The sequence below is a fragment of the Myotis yumanensis genome, unplaced genomic scaffold (assembly GCF_028538775.1).
Source record: "Myotis yumanensis isolate MYYU_CA2020_CCGP unplaced genomic scaffold, mMyoYum1.0.hap1 SCAF_8, whole genome shotgun sequence".
In the NCBI taxonomy this organism is placed as follows: Eukaryota; Metazoa; Chordata; class Mammalia; order Chiroptera; family Vespertilionidae; genus Myotis; species Myotis yumanensis.
In genome coordinates, this window is record NW_027223759.1 from 21793358 (window position 1) to 21820428 (window position 27071).

The 27071-nt window shown below is 43.2% G+C and overlaps 1 protein-coding gene across 2 annotated transcripts in view; it reads left to right on the top strand.

The window, feature by feature from the left end:
• CYP27A1 (cytochrome P450 family 27 subfamily A member 1) overlaps positions 1 to 26848 on the top strand; it is a 34418-nt gene extending 7570 nt beyond the window's left edge. Inside the window, exons 2-10 of one of the 2 annotated variants that reach the window (XM_070422158.1) lie at positions 20791 to 20897; positions 22865 to 23055; positions 23847 to 24046; positions 24174 to 24371; positions 24537 to 24709; positions 25566 to 25732; positions 25937 to 26018; positions 26099 to 26311; positions 26466 to 26848. In XM_070422158.1, coding sequence (XP_070278259.1) covers positions 22892 to 23055; positions 23847 to 24046; positions 24174 to 24371; positions 24537 to 24709; positions 25566 to 25732; positions 25937 to 26018; positions 26099 to 26311; positions 26466 to 26585 — 1317 coding nt within the window. In that variant the 5' untranslated portion in view covers positions 20791 to 20897; positions 22865 to 22891 and the 3' untranslated portion in view covers positions 26586 to 26848. The remainder of the gene's footprint in view (positions 1 to 20790; positions 20898 to 22864; positions 23056 to 23846; positions 24047 to 24173; positions 24372 to 24536; positions 24710 to 25565; positions 25733 to 25936; positions 26019 to 26098; positions 26312 to 26465) is intronic. The other variant, XM_070422157.1, reaches the window with a different exon arrangement.
• The last annotated feature ends 223 nt before the right edge of the window (positions 26849 to 27071 follow it).

Genomic DNA, 27071 nt, shown 5'->3' on the forward strand with positions numbered 1-27071 from the left:
GCATTGAATCTGTAGATTGCTTTGGGTAGTATGAACATTTTAACAATATTAAGTCTTCCAGTTCATGAACATTGGATATCTCTCCTTTTGCATCTCTCCAATTTCTTTCTTCAATGTCATAGTTTTCAGTGCACAGGTCTTTCACTTCCTTAAATTTCTTTCTTCCTAGATATTTTATCATTTTATGCAATTGTAAATGTGATAGTTTTCTAAATTTCGTTTTCTGATAGTTCATTCTTAGTGTATAGAAACACAACTGATTTTGGTATATTGATTTTATATACTGCAACTTTACTGAATTCATTTATTAGCACTAACAGTTTTTTGGTGGAGTCTTTAGGGTTTTCTATATATAATATCATGTCATCTGCAAATAGTGACAGTTTTACTACTTCTTTTCTGATTTGTATGCTTTTTATTCTTTTTATTGCCTAATTTCTCTGGCTAGGACTTTCAATACTATGTTGAATACCAGTGGTGAGAATTGGCACCCTTGTCTTATTCCTGATGTTGGAGGAAAAGCTTTCAGCTTTTCACTGTAGACCAGCGGTTCTCAATCTGTGGGTCGCAACCCCTTTGGGGGTCGAACGACCCTTTCACAGGGGTCACCTAAGACCATCGGAAAACACATATATAATTACATATTGTTTACAGTAGCAAAATTACAGTTATGAAGTAGCAACGAAAATAATTTTATGGTTGGGGGTCACCACGACATGCAGAACTGTATTAAAGGGTCGTGGCATTAGGAAGGTTGAGAACCACTGCTGTAGACTATGATGTTAGCTGGGGAGGTTGTCATATATGGCCTTTATTATGTTGAGGTAGGTTCCCTCTGTACCCACTTTTATGAGAGTAATATTATAAATGGATGTCAAACTTTGTCAAATGCTTTTTATGCATCTATTTAGATGATCATATGATTTTTATCCTTCATTTTGTTAATTTTGTGTATAACATTGATTTGCAAATGTTCAGCTTTTCTGGCATCCCTGGAATAAATCTCACTTGATCATGGTATATTATCCTTTTAATATATTGTTGAATTTTGTTGCTAATATTTTGTTGAGGACTTTTGCATCTATGTTTGTCAGGGATATTGGCCTATAATTTTTTTTTCTAGTAGTGTCCTTGTCTGGTTTTAGTATCAGGAAAATGTTGGCCTTGCAAAATGAGTTTGGAAGTGTTCCCTTCTCTTCTACTTTTTGGTAGAATTTGAGAGGATTGGTATTAATTCTTCTTTAAATGTTTGGTAGAATTCACCAATCAAGCCATCTGATCCTCAGTTTTTGTTTGTTGGGAGGTTTCTGATTATTGCTTAACTCTTATTAGTAATTGGTCAGTTCAAATTTTCTATTTATTCATGATTCAGTCTGGGTAGTTTATATTTTTCTAGGAATTTATCCATTTCTTTTAGGTTGTCCAGTTTGTTATTCATAGTAGTCTCCTATGACCCTTTGTATTCTAGTATTATCAGTTGTAACAGCTCCTCTTTCATTTCTGATTTTATTGTCTGAGTCTTCTTATCTTTTTGTCTTGGTGAACCTAGCCAAGGCCTGTCTATTTTGTTTAGCATTAAAAAAGAAAGAACAGCTCTTAGTTTCACTGATCTTTTCTATTATCTTTTTAGTCTCAATTTCAATTGTCTCCCCTGTGATCTTTGTTATTTCTTTCCTTCTACTAACTTTTGAGTTAGTTTGTTCTCCTTTTTGCTAGTTCCTTGAAGTTTAGAGTTGGGTTGTTTATTTGAGATCATTCTTATTTCTTATTGTACACGTTTATTGCTATGAACATTCCTCTTAGGATGCTTTGCTGCATCCCATGAAGTTTGGCTTTTACCACTTTTTGCATCCTTCACCTAAGCAGGAGTGGGGAATGTCCGGCCTGTGGGCCTTAAAAGGCCTGCGAAGTCATTTGGTCTGGCCCTGCCAAGGCCTTAGGAGTGAGTTAATTAAATGTTTGACCAAATATAGCAGGCTAATTTTTAAGTTGATAATTTTATGTGGCCCTAGAATGATGTTATAAATATCCAAATGGCCTTTGGCAGAAAAAATGTTCCCCACCCATGACCTAAAGCCTCCATTCCCACTCTCCATTGGACATCAGCATCAAAGGCCAGATGATCTGACTTCCTGAACCGTGGAAGCTTTGTTCTGCCCCACAGAGGATTTTATTTCCAGCTCCAGCTGCTCCAGCAGCTCCACTAGGTCACCTTCCTTGCTTATCTGTGACTCAGCTGACAGCATGAACAGCACCATCTTGACTCTGGGAAGAAATGGTGTCTGGGCTTCGTCTCCCTTGCTGCTTGATCTGCCTCTGCAGTCTACTCATGCACCGCTACCACATCAGTGCCCCAAAAAGCATGTTTGATTATATTGCTCCCCTGCTCAGGAATCTCCACAGGCTTGGGGAATCAGCTTTAAACTCCTCACATGGACATTTGAGACCCCAGCCTCCTTTCCCAAGCACCCCTCCCTTTATGTTTTGGTATATTGTATTTCCATTTTCATTTGTCTTTAGGTATTTTTTTATGTCTCTTTTTTTTCCCAAGAGAAACATCAAAAGTGCTTTATTCAAAGTAATGTCCATCGCTAGCTACACATTTCCCCCATCTTTCAGGTAATTTGTGGATACCGTCCCAGTAGAACTTTTCTTGTTTTGAGATAAACCATTCAGAGACCCAATTTTCCACTTCTTCATACATTTTGGAGTGCTGCTTAGAAAGTGCGTGTGCCATCGATTGGAACAAGTGGTAATCTGAAGGAGAGAGGTCTGGTGAATACTGCGGGTGGGTTAATACTTCCCAGGCAAGATCTTTGAACGTGTCTTTAATTGGTTTTGAAGTGTGTGATGGTGCATTATCATGAAGCGAAATTACTTTGCTGTGTCTTCTGGCACTTTCTGGTCGGTTCACAATCAAAGCGTGGTTCAAATTGATTATTTGTTGTCTGTAGTGATCAGTATTAACAATTTTACCTGGTTTTAGAAGCTCATAATACACCACACCTTCCTGATCCCACCAAACGCAGAGCATTGTCTTCTTTCTGAAGCGATTTGGCCTTGCAGTCGATGTTGGTTGACCTGGATCAACCCATGATTTTGTGTGTTTGGGATTCTCAAAATAAATCCACTTTTCATCACCAGTCACAATTCGATGCAAAAAAGACTTTCTTTCATGCCGTTGAAGCAACATTTTACTGATGGCTTTTTGGTTTTCCATTTGTCTTTTGTTCATTTGATATGGCACCCATTTTCCTTCCTTTAAAATCTTTCCCATTGCTTGTAAATGATCGGAAATTGTTTGCTGAGCAATGTTTAATCTTTCTGCAAGTTGTTTTTATTTTATTTTTTAATCTTTATTGTTCAGATTATTATAGATGTTCCTTTTTACCCCCCATACCTCCCCTCCACCCGCTTCCCACCCCACCCCAGGCCTTAGCCCCACTGTCCTAGTCCATAGGTGTAAGCTCTTTGTCCAATCTCTTCCCACACCCCCCACAACCCCTTCCCCCGAGAATTGTCAGTCCGCTCCCTTTCCATGCCCCTGATTCTATTACATTCACCAGTTTGTTCTGTTCATCAGATTTTTTATTCATTTGATTTTTAGATTCACTTGTTGATAGATATGTATTTGTTGTCACTTTGTTGTTCATAATTTTTTTTTAATCTTTACCTTTTCTTCTTCTTCCTCTTCTTAAAGAATACCCTTCAGCATTTCATATAATACTGGTTTGGTGGTGATGAACTCCTTTAGCTTTTTCTTGTCTGTGAAGCTCTTTATCTGACCTTCAATTCTGATTGATAGCTTTGCTGCGTAAAGTAATCTTTGGTTGTAGGTTCTTGGTATTCATCACTTTGAATATTTCTTGCCACTCCCTTCTGGCCTGCAAAGTTTCTGTTGAGAAATCAGCTGACAGTCGTATGGGTACTCTGTTGTAGGTAACTAACTGTTTTTCTCTTGCTGCTTTTAAGATTCTCTTTGTCTTTTGCCATTGCATTTTAATTATGATGTGTCTTGGTGTGGTCCTCTTTGGATTCCTCTTGTTTGGGGTTCTCTGTGCTTCCTGGACTTGTAAGTCTATTTCCTCACCAGGTAGGGGAAGTTTTCTGTCATTATTTCTTCAAATAGATTTTCAATATCTTGCTCTCTTTCTTCTTCTGGCACCCCCATAATTCTGATGTTGGTACGCTTGAAGCTGTCCCAGAGGCTCCTTACACTATCTTCATATTTTTGGATTCTTTTTTCTTTTTGCTTTTTGGGTTGAATGTTTTTTGCTTCCTCGTATTTCAAACCTTTGACTTGATTCTTGGGATCCTCTAGTCTGCTGTTGAATCTCTGTATATTATTCTTTATTTCAGTCAGTGTATGCTTAATTTCTGACTGGTCCTTTTCCAGTATTTTTTTTTTTGGCATTCTCACCAAGATCCTTGAAGGTCTCACCAAGTTTCTTGGAAGTTTCTAGAAGATTCTTGAGTAACCTTATAACCGTGGTTTTGAACTTTATATCCAGTATTTTGCTTTCATCCATTTCTTTCATTTGTGACATGTTTCTTTGTCTCCACATTTTGGCTGCTTCCCTGTGTTTATTTCTATGTGTTGGGTAGTTGCTAAGTCTCCTTGAGTTGATAGAGTGGCCTTGTGTGGTAGGTGTCCTATAGGGCCCAGTGGCTCAGCCTCCCCAGTCACCTGAGGTGGACACTCTTGGTGTATCCCTTTGTGGGCTGTTTTCACAGTCTTGTTGGTCTGTGTGCACAGCCTTGATTGCTGTTGGTATCACTGGGAGGAATTGACCTCCAGGCCAGTTGGCTGTGAGGACCAGCTGTGTCTATAATGGGAGAGCTGTTGTGTAGGAGACACCCTTATGGGGCAGGACTTGCTTCAGTGGGGCTTTAGTGCTCACTGAGTCTCCCCTTTGAGTGTGTCCCTTATGGATGTGAAGAGTTGTAATCCAGTATGGTCTCACACTGACCACTGGGTACACTGGCTCTTAGATCTCCAAGGAGGTGCAAAGTCAGCCACTGCCTGGGCCACCTAGCAGGAGCTACATAGAGATCTGCAGATTCCTCCTGATTGTATCAGGTTTGGAAGTGCCCAGATGAGGCCCAGCTGTGTAGCAAGGCAGACTGCTGCTGCTGCTGCCTGTTTAACACGTTTTAGGCTGAGAAAGGACAGGCCATTCATATGCAAAAGCTGCTGTGCACAACTTGGGTGGGATTATAAATTGGGTGGGGCGGGGTCTCAGGGAATCACCAGGGCAGAGCAAATAGCAAAGGCTGCCAGTCAGCCCTGCACCAGAGAGGTCCCTGTGTCCCTGCGTCCCTGCGCAGGAACAATGATCGCTGCAAGCACCTCTGAAAGAAAGCTGCCCTCGCGTTCCTATCCTGATGCCAGACAGTCCCGTTTCTCCCCGTATGTGTCTGGGTCCCCCAGAGTCTCACCCAGAACTGGAGTCCATAGCAAGCTGGAGCTTGTATCTCCCTCCTGATTAAAAAAGCAGCACACCTGGGTGCCAGCACTTTACACGCCTCTGCACCTCCTACCAGTCTCAATGCGCTTTCTTCACCTCTCTAGTTGTGCAACTTCCACTCAGCCAGCTTTCCCACGGTTCTGGATGATAGTGTTCTGCCTTTTAGTTGTAATTTTGATGTGGTTGTGAGAGGCAGCAAGTATAGGTGTTTACCTATGCTGCCATCTTGGTTCTCTTTTTTTAAAAAATGTATTTTTATTGACTTTTTACAGAGAGGAAGGGAGAGGGATAGAGAGTTAGAAACATCGATGAGAGAGAAACATCGATCAGCTGCCTCCTGCACACCCCCTACTGGGGATGTGCCCACAACCAAGGTACATGCCCTTGACTGGAATCGAACCTTGGACCCTTCAGTCCACAGGCCAACACTCTATCCACTGAGCCAAACCAGTTAGGCCTTGGTTCTCTTTTTATGTCTCTTTTGATTTCTTCTTTGACCCAGTGGTTGTTCAGTAGCATGTTGTTTAATCTCCACATATTTGTGAATTTTTCAGTTTTCTTCTTGTTATTGAGAAAAAATGCTTGATATTATTTGAATCTTTTAAAATTTATTTATGATCTGTCCTGGAGAATATTCCATGTGTGCTTGAGAGGAAGTGTATTCCATTGCTTTTTTTCTTTTTAAGGAAAGATTTATTATCAATTGAGAAGATGGGAGACCTAATAGTGCCTCAAATCCATCTTGCTTGCTAGACTAGGTTAAGGGTTTCTAAGGGGTTAAGGGGAACTGGTTTGCAGAAGTGCTGATGGAGCAAGTTTTAACTGGTGGACCTAGGAACTTGGCCATTTATGGTAAATGGGCATCAACACTGGATTTTTCTGGACAAGAAAGGGTTCTCCTGAAAGGATTCCAGTATTTAAATTCTAGTTATGTCCAGGTTCTTTGGTTCCACGTATGTGTGTATTGTGTGGAGCTGGCAGGTCAAAGTTCTCGCCTTTGCACATGCTTTGGCTGCATGACTTGTGGTTTGGGTTTATTGTCTCTGAAAAGCAACTCAGTATCTCATTAAACAGGATAGGACCATGTTGAGCTGATTCTGTGGTTACAAATCTCCTCTTTTTGTTGCTCATTCCTCAAACTTGAGGGAAATAGGGCAACTGGGTCCAGGTTCAATTAAGAGGGAGGATTTACTTTAATATAGAGTCAGATTTGTCTGCCCATTGTGCCCGTGTTACCCTCCTCTTACAATCTCATGCACCCACTTCTTCTGTGATGGTCCCTGAGCTTTGGAGGGGGCATTCTAGGTACTCATTTACAAGCAGAGATCACAGCATCAGTAGAGGTAGCAGCAGGCCAGGATGCCTGTATCTTAATATGAGATAAAGAATAACGAGTAACTTTTGTTATGTCCTCCAGGACCCAAACCATGATGATAATCCTCATGATGATCACTGGGGAAAAATAAGTTTGAGTTTTGAAAGCTACTTGCTTTGCTCCTAGCTTTAAGAGTTCCCTGACATCAGAACTATGTTTTTTTTTAATATTTGTTTGTTTATTTATTTATTTTTAAATGTTTTATTGATTTCAGAGAGGAAGAGTGAAGGAGAGAGAGATAGAAAGAGAATCATTGATTGGCTGCCTCCTGCACACTCCCTACAGGGATCGAGCCCACAACCCGGGCATGTGTCCTGACTAGGAATCGAACCATGAACTCCCTATTTTAGTTATCTATTGCTGCATCACAAACTATCTTAAGACATAGTGGCTTAAAACAACATTTTGTTATACTTACTAGTATGATTTTGTGGGTCGATAATTTGGGCTGTGCACATTAGAAATGGCTCATCTCTGCTTCACGATGGAGTGTGGCTTCAGTTCAAATAGCTGATCACTAGACTGGCTTAATTGGGATCATATATCTGAACCTAGGGTCTGGCTTTTGGCTGGCTTCCTCACTTTTTTTCCATGTCACATCTGCCAGAATTCGAATTTCCAAGGTGGCTTTTTAAATTTCATGTTTGGTGTCTGGGATGGTTTGGTTAGAACAGCTGAGTATTTCTTTCTTTCCATGTAGCTAGCTTGGGCTTCCTCATAGTCTGGTGGTCTTTGGATAGTCAAACTTCTTCCAGAGTGCTAGCTGTCTCCAAAGTGAATGTTCCAAAAGATAGAAAGTGGAAGTTGCCAGTTTCTTAAGGCCTGGGCCTGGAAACTGTCACAGTAGTATTTCCATTGTATTCTACCCATCAAATCTGTTACAGTGCCCATCCAAACTCTGGAGGTGAAGATGTAGACCTTACCTCTTAATGGGAGGGATGTCAAAGAAGCTGTGACATCCCTCCCATTAAACATATTATAAAACATATTTTTATAAAATATGTTTTTATTGCCCTAACCGGTTTGGCTCAGTGGATAGAGCGTCAGCCTGCGGACTCAAGGGTCCCAGGTTCGATTCCGGTCAAGGGCATGTATCTTGGTTGCGGGCACATCCCCAGTAGAGGGTGTGCAGGAGGCAGCTGATCGATGTTTCTCTCTCATTGATGTTTCTAACTCTCTATCCCTCTCCCTTCCTCTCTGTAAAAAATCAATAAAATATATATTTAAAAAAATATGTTTTTATTGATTTGAGAGAGAGAGGAAGGGAGAGGGAGAGAGAGGTAAAAACATTGATGAGAAACATCCATCAGCTATCTCCTGCATGCCACCCACTGGGGATCAAGCCCACAACCTGGGCATGTGCCCTGACTGGGAATTGAACCAGTGACCTCTTTGTTCATGGGATGACACGCAATCAACTGAGCCACATCAGCCAGGCTGTGGCTATCTTTAATCCACCACATCCTCTTCCTATGATTTAGGTACTTAGGGAAAGAATTAGTAACTACCCTAGTGGACTGCTGGCGTGCAGGGGACCCCATAACTAAAGGAATATAAATGTATGAAGGAAATTTCATCTAGGCCTTGGAGAAATGTGGTTGAATATACTTCTCTGGTGTCTGTTTATTTGTTTATTTAATCCTCACCCAAGGATATTTTTCCATTGATTTTTAGGGAGAGTGGAAGAGAGGGAAAGACAGAGAGAAACATCAATGTGAGAGAAACACATCCATTGGTTGCCTCCTACACGTGCCCTGACCAGGCCCGGGCCAGGGAGGAGCCTGCAACCAGATTGAATCCGGGATCCTTTGGTCCGCAGGCCGATGCTATATCCACTGAGCCAAACCAGCTAGGGCTCTGGTGTCTGTTTATTACATAAAGTATCTCTCTCTTGAGAAATAAATGCTGCCAAATTCTTGCTGTTTGGCTCCCATCTTCTGGGTTTTATAATGGCCACTCCTATTCTGTTAACACATTCTTTCTTCAGTTTGGCTAATACCATTGATTAATGGATTTTCTTCCTTAGAACTCACATTACCATCAAGCCTTCCAGAGATTATCCTCCAGTTACCCTGACTTGGCTTAAGTGTTTTTCAGTCTCATCTGGCAGACATTTACAGGTGCCGTTGAGGCTATAGCAGAATTAGGTGTACTGCCTTTAAGCCTCAGGGATGGGTAATTTGAAACTAGGTGTTAAAGCCAAAAATATGAAACATACCAACTTATCAACTGCACTGCCAGAATTTTCATCTAACTGATAAAGGAATATTCCAGTATATTCAAGGTAGCAATATTTCTGATTGGGAAAGATTAGAATGACTTCCATGTTCCAGTAGGGGACTAATTAAATAAGTTATAATATATTTGTATGATGAAATTTTATGCAACCATTAAGAAGAATAGTGGCAGATCTATGGGTATTAACATGAATCACTTGCTAAGAGATGGAAAGAAAGTAAGGTGCAAAAGTATATAATATGCCATCTTATGTGGATAAAAAAGAGTGTGAGGTATATATGCATTTATATGTTTGTATACACATAAAATATCTCTGGGAAGACACACAAGAAATTGGTAATGATGGTTGCCTCTGTGTAGGGGTCTTTGAGTCTGGAGGTGAGAACTAGGAGAAAGACTTAATTTTTATTGCAGGATTGCTATGGACCTCCACCGGAGTTTCTTCTGGCTTTACCCTGCCTAGGCATAAACAGCAAAAGAATGGAGAGCAGGAGATAAACAGATGTCTAACCAAGTGCTTCCTGGTCCAACATAATATTTTGAGGTCCTCTGATGGCCCTTTCTGTTGTACTTATGTCTGGTTTTGGGTCCTTACTTTTGATGTCCACTTCTGTGTTGACATCCTCTTTTCAGTTCTACATCTGTTGCTGATCATCTACTCCTTGTTATTGAAATATTCTCATTGCTTCACTCCAGCCCAGCCCAGCCTTTAGGCAAAGTGTGCTCAGTGTACTGAAGTTTGCTTCTGGGTGTGTCAGGGCTGCAGATGGTGGGTGGGCAGTGCTTCTCCTTGCCGGATGGCCTTTTCTTGGATCTTCCTCTACTCTCAACCTAATGTTTCTCTAGAGTGCAAAATCAGAAGGAAATTCTTACTGTCCAACTACCTGGTAACTTATGACGGTTGTGCCTTGTTGCACAAAAACACATATTTCTGTTATTGAAGTAATAGCTGCACACATGCACAAAATTCTTTTTGCAGCTTTGTTTGTAAAATAAAAAATTCAGAAACAAGTTAAATGCCCATCAATAGGATAAATAAATTGCAACATTCACACAATGGAGTACTATACAACAATTAGAATGAATGCACAAGATTTTTATGTATCAATATAGAATTCAAACAAAGTTGGGTATAGAATGATATGTACAGTAGAATAGTGTTTCTAAAATACAAACTAAATACTATAAAATACAAAAATACTATAAGCCATCATTGGATATGTATATGTAGTAAAATTATATAAACATTGACAGAAAGACTACACTTCAAATTCAGGATAGTAACTGCTTTGTGGAGGGAAGGATAAGATGAGGAATTTGTATCTGAAATGTTTTCATTTTTAAAAAGATGTGAAGTAAATATGACAAATCTTAATTCTAGAGGGTGGGTATATGGGTGGTTATAATGTTATTTTATTTAATTATCCACATTAAAATATTCATAGTAAAAAATACAGGTAATTTTGCTCATCATGAGTCCAAATGGTGCCACTGACTTGGTCTGATCTTGGAGGAGATCATTCAAGGCAAAGTTTGGAGCAAGGAGAACCTGAGAATGCTGTTAATTATCTAACACCTCTTGTGTCTTTGAAATGTGAATTTCACTTGTGTGAGGGGGTTAGGCTAAACCCCTGACAACACTTTGACAACACTGTCCTTTTCACCTTTGACCCTGAGTGGGCCTTTTTTCTGGCATCAAAAGAGTGGCCTGTGCCTAAAGTTACATCTGCCTGTTTATCCAACTGGTGGCTGCCAGCTTTTAGGGTCAGGTTTGTTGATACTGGCAGAACAGTACTTGGTATTTGTGAGCTCACTTTTGTCCTCAGGCTGTTTACTTGCTGTGTTAGTGTTGTTTTGTTGTGCTGACACTCTCCCTAAGAAGCCCACTATCAGTACACTACCAGGCCACCAAGTAGAATAGAACATCGCAATGCAGTATCAATTTTTTCAGGGGGAAATTTTTAAGTGATTTAAAAAATATATATTTTTTAATTGATTTCAGAGAGGAAGGGAAAGGGAGAGAGAGAGATAGAAACATCAATGATGAGAGAGAATCATTGATCGGCTGCCTCCTGCATGCCCCACACTGGGGATCGAGCCCGTAACCCAGGCATGTGCCCTGACTGAGAATTGAACCGTGACCTCCTGGTTCATAGGTCTATGCTTAACCACTGAGCCAAGCTGGCCGGCTAGGTGATTTTAATTTTCTTATTTTTCTTTTGGTAACAGCTTTATTGAGGTATAGTCACATACCATAAAATTTGACAAAGTTTTCCACCATCACATCAATTTTAGAATATTTTCATCACCTCAGAAAGAAACCTTGTACTCTTTAGCAGTCACTCCCCCTTTTCTCCTTATGACTACATTTCCTATGCTGTTGACCTCCCTCATCATCCCCTGGCGACCACTAATCTACTTTCTGTTTATTATGAACATTTCACATGAATGGACTCATTCAATATGTGGTCTGTTGTGAAAGGCTTCTTTCGCTTAGCATGATGTTTTCAAAGTTCATCCATTGGTAGCAGTATCAAGTATCACTACTTTATTCCTTTATATGGCTGGGTAATACTCCATTGTAGGAGTTTACCTCAATTTGTTCATTGATCTGTTGATGGATATTTGGGTTGTTTCCACTTTTTGGCTTATGTAGTACTTTTTGAGTTTTCAAGGTACATGCAACTGTCAAAGGTATTACTTAAAGTGGTGAAAATTCTTTTTATACAGCAACTACTGACAATAGGGGAAAGAGATGAACTCCATTCCAATCGTACAGAGGGTGTTTAAAGGAAGCGTGAAGGAGTGGGGAGGGGGACCAGCAGGGGCTTGAGTAGAGTCAAGGAAGTAAAAAATTACAAAAGCAGGAAGGGAGGCTTGGTTCACATGAAACTCATCTGGGTTTGCTAAATAGTGCTTATCTTATTGAAGTCAGGTTCCCATGATCCCACTGGGACTGGGAGACAGGGACACTATCTTCAGGTGTTGCCTGGAACAAATAGCAAATTATTTTAGCAGCCTTGAGTTCCTCAGGCAGGCATTTTAAGAGAGGGTTCATCCTAGGGGTGAAGGTCATCCTAGGGATGGGATCTGGAGTTGTTGGAAACTATGTTAATGTGTTCATGTTTTTCTAGGCCAAGGTTGAGGCCTAGTCCAGAAGAGGGAAGAGGGGATCCTGACTACAATTTAGTTAAGGAGAGAATTTTTATCATAACCCAAAGCCTATTGGAGGATAGGCTGCAGCCAGTGTCCCCATGGGGAGGGCCACTAGAGGTGTCGAAACCATGGATACCTGCCTCGGCTGACCCCAGAAGTCCTGGTCAGTACAATTGCCTTTTACTATCCAGGCTGAAGAATTGAGAACAACCTATGACAAAATGAGGCTAAAGAACAGAAAATTAAGCTTGTTCTGTCATCTTTAGTAGAAACAGATCCCTTCTGAAGCCAGTGGCTCTTGGGAAGTTTCTAAGAGTTTTTAGGCTCAGATTCTCTTTGGCCAGCAGTCAGTTGAGGGTAGATGGTGGCAGTCTGGGTCAAATTGGCCATATGCCCTGTAGACAAGAGCTGAGTAAGAGTGGTTAACATTCCCATTATCCCTTAACCAATCAGGATTGACCCCTGATATCCCCCAAGCCAGAGGTGTTACCCTTTCGACAGCCATGTCATCAGTGTGAATAGTCCCTCCAGTAATTACTTCATGCCATGTCCCAGTCCTACTTGTGTCTTACCCTCATGTGAGCCCTGGTTTCTCCTGAGGTGCCTCAGTCATCTCTTCCTTGTATACCTCATACCATCCTAGAATATCTCCCACTCCTGGCATTTTGTCATGTCATTTGCGTGATCATTATCATCAGTATCTATGATTTCCCAAGAGCATGAAGCATAGCCAGTGGCAAAAGAAGCAACAATTGGTTCATTCTCTGACACTTCTTGCTACTTGCAGATTCCAGTAGCCTAATTTTCCAAGGGTAGGTGTGGGAAGAAAAGTAGTAGAGGGAGAAAAGTTAATTATGTGGCTTGGGTCTCTTATAGCCTATTTGGGCCTCTTTTTACCTCCCCAACTCATAGTGAAAAATTCTGTTTAAATGGGAGGTGCCCTTCTGGTGAATTGCCACATTTATAGTCCAAACTTTCTAAAGTGTGTGCTCCACTGGGAGCTGAGTCTTAGTTGTCGAGTTATCTTTTTCAGTTTCCCCTTTAAAAGTCCATTCCATCTTTCAATGGCCCCTGTTGCCTGGGGATGATCCAGGGCATGAAAGGCCCAGTGAATGTCCCAGGGAGCTGCCCACTGCTGGGTACTTTTCACTACAAAGTTGGCACCATTGTCTGATTGGATGCTCTTGGGGGATTTGAATATGTAGCATAGTTATCTAGGGAAGGGTCTTTGAATAGTTTGCACCCCCCCACATCTGTTATGTGGATGGAGATGGCAGTGCCATACCTTGAAAAAGTATCTACTGCAGTCAATGCCCAAGAGTACCCTTGAGGGGACCTATACAGTCTGTTTGCCTGGACAGGCCAAGTCTGGTACCTCTCACTATGTGGCTCAGTTTCCTTTATCACTAGACTATGTAGCTGGGAGTCTGGGCATACTTGCCATGCTTCCTTGATTTCATGTGCTGGAGTCATTGTTTTGGGTCCCTGTCTTGAACTGTAGGTGGATTACCATGACTTATGAAATGGTGTATCCAGGTGGACATGGTCTTTATATGGGCACCACAGATCTCATCAATTTGTTGGTTCCATTGATGTTTCATCCAAGGAGATCTCCCCTGGGTCTTAAACAAAAGGTGTGAATCTTGGGTGATCTGCTGCCATAATGCTCATCCCCCAGGAGGTTAAGATTTGCTCATCCAGGCACTCTACTGCCAGGCACCAGTCCATACCACCATGAACCAGTGAAAATGTAACAAGGTGAAATTTGGGAGGTCTTTTCCAGGGCAAGTACCCAGCTTACAGTTGTACCTATTGAACAGAGTTCTCTTTTCCATGCATAGTTTTAATCAGTTTGGGGGCTATTGCACAGCAGTAGCAGTTCAGTATACCCCAGTGGCCTTCAATTTAGCTGATTAATCCATGAAATAGTCATCCTCAGTGTACTAAAGTCCTCAGTGTACCCAAGCTTTGTCAAGAGCCTCAGTGTGGCAAAGCTCCCAAGAAACCCCGAGATGTTGGAATAGACCCTCCATCTTAATCAGCACATCTGGAGGGCAACCAACCACTTAATGCTCAGTGTACTTCTTTTCCTGGAAGTATCACTTCCACACATGACTTGTTAGGCATTACCCACTTTGTTGCTCTTCTCATTTCTGCCCCATTTCATGATAGGGACATCTGGGTATAGCAACACTTTGTTTGGCAGTCTCTCAGTGTCCACAAGCACTCATTTGTCTCCCAAATGAGAAATTCTGGGTGGTGATATAAGGCAAATGTCACATCCAAAATCCTAGGGAGCCATTACGTAAATGCTACATATCTTGCCACAGGCTCCAGTCTGTAGAATTGTTAGTCACTGGCATGTGTTGTTCAAAAGTCTCATGAGCTCTGACTGGCCCAAGTAGAAGGACAATCTGTACAGTCTGTTGGGTAGTTTTCTTAACAGATCTCATCAACTTGTTGATTCCATTGATGTTCCATCCAAGGAGACCTTTTCCATGGGCATCCACCTGTTATGTGGATGGAGATGGCAGTGCCATACCTTGAAAAGGTGTCTACTACAGTCAATGCCCAAGAGTACACTTGAGAGGTTGTGCTTAAGAGTACCTTAAGCATGTCAGTCTAGTTCTTTGATCAAGACAGTGATCTATCCTTCTACCCCTTCCCTTTCCCTGAAATCCTACATTACTTTATTGATACCACATGGCTGAGCTTGGAGAACTAGGTAGACTCCTGATGGTCCCCTCAACCCACTACCACTGTTCTAAATGGGGCAGTTCCTCAATGGGGACTTGCTTTACCATCAAGAGAATAATTACATGCATTGAACATGTCTATTCCCACAATACATTCAGCACGACTTGAGTGTGTATTGGTTCAAAAAGTCTCATCCACTGTGAACCTTTTATATGTCAACTTGGCTTGGCCATGATATTGTCAAGGTAGACTTTGAGTCAAACAGTTTACCCTCCATAATGTGAGTGAAGGGCTTTCAGTGAAAAGACTCCAGAACAGGAAGGAATTCTGCCCCTACACTGCCTTCAGACTCAAGACTACAACATCGGCTCCTGCTGGAATTTCCAGACTTCTGACCTACCCTGCAAATTTCAGACTTGCTAGCCTCTACCACTGCATGAGCCAGTTCCTTAATATATATATATATATATATATATATATATATATATATATATATATATATATATTCAGTAAGTCCCCACTTAACGTCACTAGGCTCTGCAACTTTGAGGAAAACAGCCACTTTTACCTCGGCTAATTGATATAAACGAGAGTTCAGTTCCTATGGCATTTCACCATTGTGGATGCCTGTATTCCTGCCTTCTGCCCCCATATTAGTTTGCCAGGGCTGCCATAACAAAGCACCACAAACTGAGTGGCTTAAGCAACAGAAATATATTGTGCCACAGTTCTGGAGGCCAGAAGCCCCAGATCAAGGTGTTGGTAGGGTTGGTTTCTTCTGAGGGCTGTGAGTGGAGCCTCTTTTGTTGCCCGTGCATGACTGTCTTCACACTCATGTGGCATTCTCCCTGTATGCATGTGTGCCTGCATCCAAATCTCCTCTTTTTATGAGGGCATTAGTCTTACTGAATTCCGCCCACCCTACTGACCTCACTTTAACTGTATCACTTCTGTAAAGATTCTATCTTAAAATAAGGCCACATTCTGAGGTACTGGGAGTTAGGACTTAAACATATGAATGGGGGGGGGGGATACAATTCAACACATAGCACCCCCTTTAGCCTGAAAGGCATTTATCTTGGTCCGTGTCCAGGCTTCCATTCTGGGAAGTTTGTTGCCCAGAGCTAATTTTCCAGAGTCTGTCTTTGGGGTGCATGAGAAGATTTAACTGTCTCCAAAGGCCTGTTGGTGCCCATTTAACACACCACTGAATCTAACCCTGAGTGACTATCTCATCATCTGGGCACTCTTGTTTTCCATTATAAATCTAGGCTGGGTTATATTTTCCCCTGTGATCATGTATGGTGCTTATCAGACGATGGTTTCATTGTAGATGTAAAGACTCATCACACACACAAAATAAATAAATAAAGACTCATCACAACCAGCTGCGATCAGTCTTTACTTATTCATCCTCCATATTCATGTCATCAGCTAAGCTGTTTGTGGCCAATGTGACTAGGAGCATGGGCGTAGTCATTAGGTGATGAATTGACTTCCATTCCTTCAGCAGAACTGGTGTGGCTTTCTCTTCTGCAAGCCAGTGCAACCAAACATCTAGTGTTTCATTAGGTTTTTGCCCAAACTTGTCTCTAAGTTCTCCATTCCTGCTCTTTGTAAGCAGGGACCTCAGTATATCTCTGAGGAACTAACTGCCCTTGAAGACCAGGGAGTATTTTATCTGTAATCACAGCTACCTGTCCAAGCAAAGCAATTTCACTTTCAGGGTAAGGAACAACCATGATATGCTTTTTAAATATCATGGGGCCTTCTCCTCTTTTGTTCTAAACACCAACAAAACCAACTCACCAGGGCTCTTAGGAACAATGATCAAAGTCCCTCATCACCTTGTCACTAAATACAGCAGGTCTGCTAATGCCTGACAGGATCCTGTTCTATACCTTGGTAGTCAGCCTGCGGGGTCTCTGTCTGTTTTCCAAAAATATGTTGTGACCTTATCAGCTTTGAGGAGCAAGGGGTTAAAACCCCCTGGAGCCCCAACTGGTTTGGCTCAGTGGATAGAGAGTTGGCCTGTGGACTGAAGGGTCCCAGGTTCGATTCCGGTCAAGGGCATGTACCTTGGTTGCGGGCACATCCCCAGTAGGGGGTGTGTAGGAGGCAGCTGATCAATGTTTCTCTCTCATCAATGTTTCTAACTCTCTATTCCTCTCCCTTTCTCTAGGTAAAAAAAAAAAAAAAAATCAATAAAATATATTTTAAAACAAAACAAAACAAAACAAAAAAACCCTGGAGATGATCTTCAGGATCACCAGGTGCAACTTTTATATCAGGAACATCTGCATTTCAGTTGGTAAAAGACAGCAGTTTTTCTTTGATTGCCAAGGGATTCAGTGTTGTCATTCCACAACATTGTTTCCAGAAAACCACTCCCAACATGAACCTTGGTTGGGAACTTTCAACTTGCCAATCAACAAGACATTATACAATGAAAACTTTGGATATCAGAGGAATTTTCCTAACACTTTGGGAACGCTCACAAACATTTGTTACTGGTCTCACATTTTTGCAAGTGTGGGAGGCAATGGGCTCACAAGCTTCTCACTCACAGAATCACTTTCCCTTTTGTTCTCTCTTCATGGCAAGTCTTGCCCCAAACTATTAGTTACTTTTTACAGAAACTCGGACTAAAGGTTTTAACACAGGCACTTCCGGAATTATGCAGTGGCTGGAAGCTCAGGAAATCTGGGTGGGGGAGGGAATCGGGGGTGCTTACCAGAAAGCAGTTTTATGCTCACTTTCAGTTTTCAGTGGCCACTTATTGACAGATAGTTAGGACTGTGGGGAGATCCCTACTCTGCACGTTAGTCTTATTTGTCCTATCCTGAACTGCACATCCCCTAATGGGAATAACCTTCCCCTGCCTCCCCCTCTTCCCACTCGCTCTCCACCACCCCCCACCCCCTTCCCTTCCCACATACACTAGGATTGGGGAAATCCATTTATCTCCTGCTTGGCCAGGTCTTAAAAGAGCATTGTAACTTTACCAGCCACATGTTGGACACCAAACATGTCGAGTTCACACACTACACAAGGCAAGGCCAAGTCTTAAGGATTCTTCCGGGAAAGATACAGTGGGTTATATTTAGATTTAGACAGTTTATTGCTTACCTAGAGAGTGAAAAGAAGAATTGGTCCCAGTTTGCCAAGATCATTGTCCCCCCACAGAAAAGGACAACCCTGAAACAAAAGGGGCCAGATGAGTGGAATGCAAGTAATGAAGTACCCCGTTGTTAAGGAGCCCCCCTCTTCTCTAAGGCAGGAAGTCCACACTCCATCAGAACCCACAGAGCAGGAGAAGCTGTCTCATGACAGCTTCCTAGGGGACTTAGGGAGTTCAGTGCCAGGTGGCCTCAAGGCAGCTCTGAGCAGGCATCCAGGCTCTGGCATTCCTGGAGGATCGCAGGGCATTCAGCCTGAAGATCAGAGAAGGCTGCGTCCAAGCCTTTGTGTGTATGGACACAAGGCTGGGAGGGTGCCATGGCGGAGCTATTACCCAACAAAGTGACAAAGGCTGTTAGTGTTGGGGCTGGAGCTAGAACAAAATCTACTGCCAAGTAGTCCCTGACTCCTCAATGGCTGCCAGCCATGGATGACTGAGCGCAGACGAATCACATGGCCATGAGACAGGCATTATTTTTCCCTATAAAAATTACCCTTGTTTTTAAAAAAAATCACATAAATATGAGTTACATGCTAATTATTTGTGATTTCATACCACATTTAAGAGGAGAGTATCATTTTTATTTAGTTGAAATTATTTCCAGAAATCGAGAAATCAGAAAATATAAAGACACAAAAAGAAGAAAATCAAATCTTTCCTAACCCTAACACCCTGCATATGTCAGAGTGTCTTATACACATAGGTGCTTAGTAAGCATTTGTGAAATGGACCCATAAATACACACATGATCCTGAGAGTAAGTAGGCATTGTCCCTCCTTGCTTGTCCTTGGTGAATAGACTTCCACACTCTCCCCATGTGTCATCTACAAATACCTGTTTTTAAAAATGAAAGCATACCATACATTCTCATATTCTCTTTCGTTATTTGTCATTTACTAAAAAAGAAATATGAATATCTTTCTATATCAGTAAACACTTTTGTTTTAATGAGTGAATTCAACACCCTCGCTCTTTGGAATGTCACCTGGCAGAGGCCAGCCCTGCCATTCATCCTGGAGAGAATCTCTTTAGGAGGTTCTGTTCTGCTAAGTGGTAGTTAGAACCTTTCTGAGAACTTGGGGCTTTCTAACTGGCTCAGGTTACAGTCTAATGGTTGGCACACAGACACAGCACACATCTCTCAGCAAGTGTTCTGGTGTCTTTCTAAAATAAGTTCTTACATAAATAGATCCTCATTAAGTTCCACTGAGTAAACTTACTGAGAAGAAGACGACAAAGGAGGAGGGAAGAAAGCAGGGCCTGGGCAAGGGGGGAAATGTCCCAGAAACCTCCAAACTGATAACTGGGACGTGGTGCCAGAGACTTTGGATTCCAGGGAAGAAGCTGGTACCCAAGTAAATAGCTTTTGGTCTAATCTTTTAAAACATGACATTTCCCCCCTTATTTCAAGTTCATGTAAAAATTTTAAAAATCAGGGTATAAAGGAGAAAGGAAACTACTATAAGCTGACTCAGAGATAACCTGTGTTTGTGTTTTTATAAATATGTGACATGCAATTTGACTTGAACTTAACAGAAGGAAAAGAAACCAAACTTCAAATAAATATTTCTTCAAAATGAGATATTATTTCTCAAAAAGAGTCCTCTAAAATTAAATAATTAAGAGACATATTAGGAAGTTGGGGTTATTGCACAGGTTCTCAAGTTGGGGTGATTTTACCCCTCTGGGGACATTTTGGCAATATCTGGAGACATTTTTGATTGTCATACTTGGGAGGGTGCTGGTGGGTAAAGACCTGGGATGCTGCTGAACATCCTACAATGCACAGGGCAGACTCCACAGCAAAGGATTATCCAGCCCAGAGTGTCAACTGCTGTGAGAAACCGTGGGTTATTGCATAGTTGTTTTAAATAGCACACAGTTTTAAAGGGCCCAAGTTTGTTTCTGGTTAGTAAGACAGTTTTCTCAGGGACCAGTGGAGTAAGTGGTTGAGAGCACAGCCTCTAGCACAGTGGTTCTCAACCTTCTGGCCCTTTAAATACAGTTCCTCATGTTGTGACCCAACCATAAAATTATTTTTGTTGCTACTTCATAACTGTAATGTTGCTACTGTTATGAATCGTAATGTAAATATCTGATATACAGGATGGTCTTAGGCGACCCCTTTGAAAGGGTCGTTCAACCGCCAAAGGGGTTGCGACCCACAGGTTGAGAACCACTGCTCTAGCAGGTGGTCTGAGCTTGAACTCTGACTCACCAGTAAAGTGACCTTGAGTAATCTCTTTGGGCCTTAGTTTTCTCATCTACAAAACTGTGGTCATGTTAAACCTACATCATACAGCTGTAGCGAAGACTGAATGACAATATAATTAAAATGCTCGGAACAGAATCTGGTTTATACTAAGCTCTGTAGAAATATTTGCTATTATCATTACTACTAATACTATTGTTATTCATATCTTAAATAAACCAACAGAAAACACAAATTAAGCTTACTTTTAGGATAATTCTCCTATGGAATTTAGTAGACAAAAAAAAGTATTTTTAATGGAAATTTTAAGAAAAATAAATGAAATGAATATGTAGGGCCCACTTCTAAATCTCAGGAGTGTATACATGAATTCAGAGATTCAGTGAGGCTTTCCTGTTTTCTTGAATTACCTGATGGGTGACTTATTGTTTCAGAAAAAACTTTCTTTTTTTCCTCCTTTAGATTAAAAAAATTTGAATGCGTTCTCATAGTTCAAAACTCAAAACAATAAAACAAGATCTACAGTGCACAGTCTTACTCCCACTGCTGTCCCCTCCACCCTCCCACAGGTAATCAGTTTAATTAGTTTCTGCTCAATCCAATGTTTCTCCATAAAAGCAAATGCAAATGCTGTGTGTTCTTATTTAGCTCCTCTTTCTTAGACAAAAGATACACTTTTCCATTTAACAAACTATCTTGGTTATCTCTTTCTATGTTAGTGCACAGGGAGTTGCTTTATTCTCTTTTAAGGTGATATAGTAGTCAATTATGTAGATGTCCCCTACTTTGTTTATAAATGTGTTTGTAATTTTTATAGATATTAACAAATTGTCCTCCACATAAGGCTGTGTCATTTTATGCTCCCACTGGTTTCTCTTCAAGAGAATATGCCTGTTTCTCTCCAAGAATCATATAGTTTACAGACAATCAACTGTTCAAAATCATACCACACTGGCAGGCATTACTGGGAGGTAGAAGTGGAAACAGCCTAAATGGATGTTGGGGCTTGTCAAAGCTGCCTTCCTAGGAATTGGCAGAATGAACTGTTATTCAGGGTGGATTCTGAATTGGATAATATATATTGAGGCAATCATGTTGCATTGGTTCTAAGAGGATCCAGTTTTTAAAAATATATATATTTTATTGATTTTTTACAGAGAGGGATAGAGAGTTCGAAACATCGATGAGAGAGAAACACTGATCAGCTGCGTCCTGCACACCCCCTACTGGGGATGTGCCCGCAACCCAGTTACATGCCCAGTTACATGCCCTTGGCCGGAATCGAACCTGGGACCTTTCAGTCCGCAGGCCGACGCTCTATCCACTGAGCCAAACCAGTTAGGGCGGATCCAGTTTTTAATGCCAATAGTAAGACCCAGTAAGACTGGTGTTTTTCTAGACTGTGAGTTAGGTGAAGTTCCTTCTATATTTTGAATGATATATCTCTATGATAATTTTTTTTTCTCTTTCAGAGAGGAAGGAAGAGGTGGAGAGAGAGATAAAAACATCAATGATAGGGACAACATCGATTGGCTGCCTCCTGCACACTCCCTACTGGGGATCGAGCCCAAACGTGGGCATGTGCCCTGACCTTGTGGTTCATAGGTTGACGCTCAATTACTGAGCCACACCGGCAGGGCAGATCTCTATAATTTTGAGGCCTCTTTTGCAGAACCCATTGGTCTAATTTTAATACTGGACAGATTCTGATTCTCTTGAAATCTCTTTAGTAACAGATTGTGAAAGACGAAGTACCTGGAAAACTACTGTTTCATTTGCTTTCAGTTTGCAAGTGTAAATTAATCAGTAAATTTTAGTCTCAGTATTTGTGGATTCTTTTAAAATGTTACCCCCCAAAACCAAAATATATCTAGTTTCTTCCTCATTTTTCAGCAGGTATAAAGACATCATAGAAATGTCAATTTCATAGATGCTATGGGTATTGTCAAGTGCTTTTGAAATTCTAAGATAAATATTTGAGAATTACATTAATTAACACAGCTTAATAATTTTTTATTTAAAAAAATGCACATTGCTTCATATTTGTATTCCTTCTTATCAGCTTCTTGTTTTTTTCTGGAGTTTCTAATTGTTGATTACATGAGATATTTATCTTTATCTCATTGACAGCAAGCTGCAGTAGATTTAAATGCTTCTATAGAGGAGCCATAGGCATTCTACTGTATCTCACCAAAGGGCTCAGTTTCTCTAAAACCCTGGACCCCAAATATCTATACCTCAGTTTGCAAACATATCCCATTTTTCCCAAATCTCATTCCTCCAAGGACCTCAGTTCCCCCAGTTTCACCAGGTACTCATTCTCTCAATATTCTAACTCCCGTGTGCTCATTGTTTTCAGTGTTCTCCTTTTGGAACTGCAGGCCATCCTGGTGCCTACCTACTACATAACGTGGTTTTGCCCAGCCTACTTGCTGTGATGTGGCCATCAGACACTCTCCCATCTCATCTTCTCTCCATGAAGTGCCTGCCTGGTTGGGCATGGTTATTCATGCCCAACTTTGGTTGAACCCTATAGGTGCTGAGCAAGGCCAAGTATGGTCCAATGTGGATAACCCGTGTAGGACCTCAGACCCATGTGAACCTGGCCAGTGCCCCACTCCTGGAGCAAGTCATGCGGCAAGAGGGCAAGTACCCAGTACGGAATGACATGGATCTATGGAAGGAGCACCGGGACCTGCAGGGCCTGGCATATGGGCCCTTTACCACGTGAGCTGGGGCCTGAAGGGACTGGAACAGGGCCCCAGAGGGCCAGGCCCAAAGAACAGTGGCACTGGGCAACCAGTAGATCATGGGCAGGGTAGGCTCTCCCTGCAACCTCTGAACCTGATACTCAGTCTAGAAAGCAGTGGCTGGGATGGACTAAAACCTGGGGACCATTCACTGACTTTTCCACTAGTATATTGTGATTTTGGACAAATGAATAATTTTCCCTTCCTTGGCCTTATCCTAATATATAAAAAGCCAGGGGCCATCACGACCGAAACAACCAGATGGACGACTGAACAGCAGGCTGCATGGGGCAACCAGGCTGGCAGGGGGGTTAGTGAGGGACGACCAAATGACTGAACAGTAGGCTGTGTGGGGTGACCAGGATGGTGGGGGGGAGGGCAGTTGGCAGTGACCAGGCCAGCGAGGGGGTTGGGCAGTAAGGGGTGACCAGGCCAGCAGTAGGGGGCAGTTGGGGGTGACCAGGCTGGTGGGGGCGGGAGGGGGGGCAGTGAGGGGTAACCAGGCTGGTAGGGAAGGTGCAGTTAGGGGTGACCAGGCCGGCAGAGGAGGACAGTAGGGGGCAACCAGGCTGGCAGGCGGGGGCAGTAGTGAGATTCTAAAGTTCTGTGATTCAAAGAGTCCATCATTTGAAAGTTTGGTGATTCTATCATTTTCAACCTCAAAATGAGATTTTCCTAGACTCCATAGTGGTCTCATGGTGGGAAGATGCCTTCTAATCTAAACCCCATTAGCTACTCACATTGGTGCTGCTCCTTTGTTCCCCACAGGCAAGGACATCACTGGTACCAGCTGCGCCAGGTTCTGAACCAGCGGATGCTGAAGCCAGCTGAGGCTGCACTCTACACAGATGCTCTGAATGAAGTGATTGACAGTTTCATGGTTCGACTGAATGAGATTCGGGCAGAGAGTGCCTCTGGGGATCAGGTGCCTGACATGGCTCACCTTTTCTACTACTTTGCCTTGGAAGGTACCTTTGTTGGGAGAGGGGTTGGGTGGGCATGGGTCAGGGGGAGGTTGTGCTTGCCCTCCTCAAAGCCCCCTGGGTTCTGTGTGCCATGGCACCGCCTCCTGTGTTGGCCTTTGTGCACTGCCAGCTATTTGCTACATCCTGTTTGAGAAACGTATTGGCTGCCTGGAGCGCTCCATCCCCCAGGACACTGCGGCCTTCGTCAGATCTGTCGGGCTCATGTTCCAGAACTCGCTCTATGCCACCTTCCTCCCCAAGTGGACCCGTCCCCTGCTGCCCTTCTGGAAGAGATACCTGGATGGCTGGAACACCATCTTCTCTTTTGGTGAGGAACCCAGGAAATGAAGTTGGGGGTGGGTCCCAGGGACTAGGAATTAGCAGTCTCTCCCAGGACCTTCTCTCTCATGCTGCCAGCTATCGAAGTGGTGCTTGGTCCATGGAGATCATGACTTTTGACCTTGTCCTCCTCTGTTGTCCATTGTCCCTGCAGGGAAGAAATTGATTGATCAGAAACTCAAAGAGATAGAGGCCCAACTGCAGGCAGAAGGGCCAGAAGGGGTCCAGATATCTGGCTACCTGCACTTCCTGTTGACCAGTGGACAGCTCAGTCCTCAGGAGGCCATGGGCAGCCTCCCTGAGCTGCTCATGGCTGGAGTAGACACGGTGCGTGAGGGGGGCCAGCGAGGAGAATGGGGCTCCCATCCTGATCCAATTCCCCATTATCCCCCACCTGAACCTGACCTTCGTCCCTCCAGGTATCTGCTTCTCTTTCTGTAACATGGATGTAGAACTAGAGGGAAAATAGGGAGGGGGGTGTCATTCAGCCCAGGAGAGGTGGGCAGGGAATTGTCCTTTGGTAGTGGGATCCCATCCCCTTGGAGCTTTGCTGACAGCTGGGAGTTTCATCTCACATCTAACTCAACTCTCTCATGCTGTAATTTATTTATTTATTTATTTATTTTATTTTTTAAAAATATATTTTATTGATTTTTTACAGAGAGGAGGGGAAAGGGATAGAGAGTTAGAAACATCGATGAGAGAGAGACATCGATCAGCTGCCTCCTGCACGCCCCCGCTCCCTCCTGGGGATGTGCACGCAACCAAGGTACATGCCCTTGACCGGAATCGAACCTGGGACCCTTGAGTCCGCAGGCCAATGCTCTATCCGCTGAGCCAAACCGGTTAGGGCTCTCATGCTGTAATTTAATGGAGAGTTGAAAGCTTGTCCACAAAGATCCTTCTTTGTAGGATCTCCTTTCGGTCCTTTTGTCATGTCGGGTTTCTCTACGTTACAGCCTCCTGTGTTATTAGAGTGTGATCCTACATCATTGGTGCTTATCCCTCTGTGGAGTCACGTTTGGTGTGGAGGGTCCCATGAACCCTGTCTCATCCTGCCATACTCATGGGAAATTCATTTTTCTCCTGCATTTTGCATCACCCATTTACACTCCCTCCTACTACCTAACTGGCTTCTTTCCTAGAAATCCCTCCTCACTTCCTCTCTCACTCTATTTCCTAGACGTCCAACACGCTGACGTGGGCCCTGTACCATCTTTCAAAGAGCCCAGAGATCCAGAAGGCCTTGCATGAAGAAGTGGTAGGTGTGGTGCCAGCTGGGCAGGCGCCCCGGCACAAGGACTTTGCTCACATGCCCCTGCTCAAAGCTGTGCTGAAGGAGACCCTGCGGTAAGCTGCTGTTTTCGGGAGCACAGTGTCTGTGAGTGGGATGACTCAGAGACAGGAGTGGGAAGTAGGGCCTGGTGGGCTGAGGGTAGGGCCAGGGGTGGGATGGGAGGAAGGGCCTGGGGGACCAGAGAGGTAGGATTGAAGGGGTGAGCATCCTGCCCCTTCTTGGATCCAGAGCAGGCCTACATTTTCTTTTCCCTACAGTCTCTACCCTGTGGTTCCCATAAATTCCCGGGTAATCGTGGAAAAAGAAATTGAAGTTGGTGGTTTCCTCTTCCCCAAGAATGTGAGTGGGGCTAGAGATCTGGGGTTTCCAGGGGTGCCCCACAACCCTAAGCTGATGTGCTGCCCATTCTTCCTCTAAAGACCCAGTTTGTGCTGTGCCACTATGTGGTGTCCCGGGACCCTAGCATCTTCCCTGAGCCAGAAAGCTTCCAGCCCCATCGCTGGCTGAAGAAGAGTCAGCCTGATACCCTCGGGGTCCAACACCCATTTGGCTCTGTGCCCTTCGGCTATGGGGTCCGGGCTTGCCTGGGCCGCAGGATTGCAGAGCTGGAGATGCAGCTGCTGCTGGCAAGGGTGAGTGGGGAGAGGCAGGAGGTGTGTGGGCCAGGGAGGGGTAAAGAAGGCCTTAGGGAAGAGAGAAAGGGAGGCACAGAGTGGGAGCATGCAGAAGAGGGCAGCGGATGAAGGTCACAGATTTTAACCACCCCATATGCATTTTACCCCCCAGCTGATGCAGCAGTACCAGGTGGTCCTGGCCCCTGAGACAGGGGAGGTGAAGAGTGTGGCCCGCATTGTCCTGGTTCCTAATAAGAACGTGGGCCTGCGTTTCCTGCAGAGACCTTGCTGAGCTGGGCCTCTGCCATCCCGGGGCTTGCCCTAGAGACCCCGGCCCTGTCACAGTGATTCCTGGCCATGGCTGTGGCTCAGATGAGGAGGAGCAAAGAGGGCTGCCAGATACCAAAGGTTGGAGAAACTCAGTGCACTTCCTATAGAACCCTGATATTTTGCTACTTTTATCATTGTGCTCAGCTTCCTCTTAGATAAAAGGCCATCCCCTTGTTACATTGCTTTCCTTGGGGAAATACAGAATAAAGGGACTTTTATTGATAATTGGAGACCTTGGTCATTCTTTTTGATGATTCAACATCTGAACCCCTTTCTGTGTTTAGGAAATGCTCTCTCTCCACTTAGGAATCTTGGTGGAGGCAAAACCACCTCCCCCCATGGAAACTGAGAACACCATATGCTTTCCCAGACCTCCCAGACAGGCCTTGGCTTCACCTGGAATTCGTTGAGGCCCCACCTGAGCAGGAGATGCAGAGATCCTCCTAGA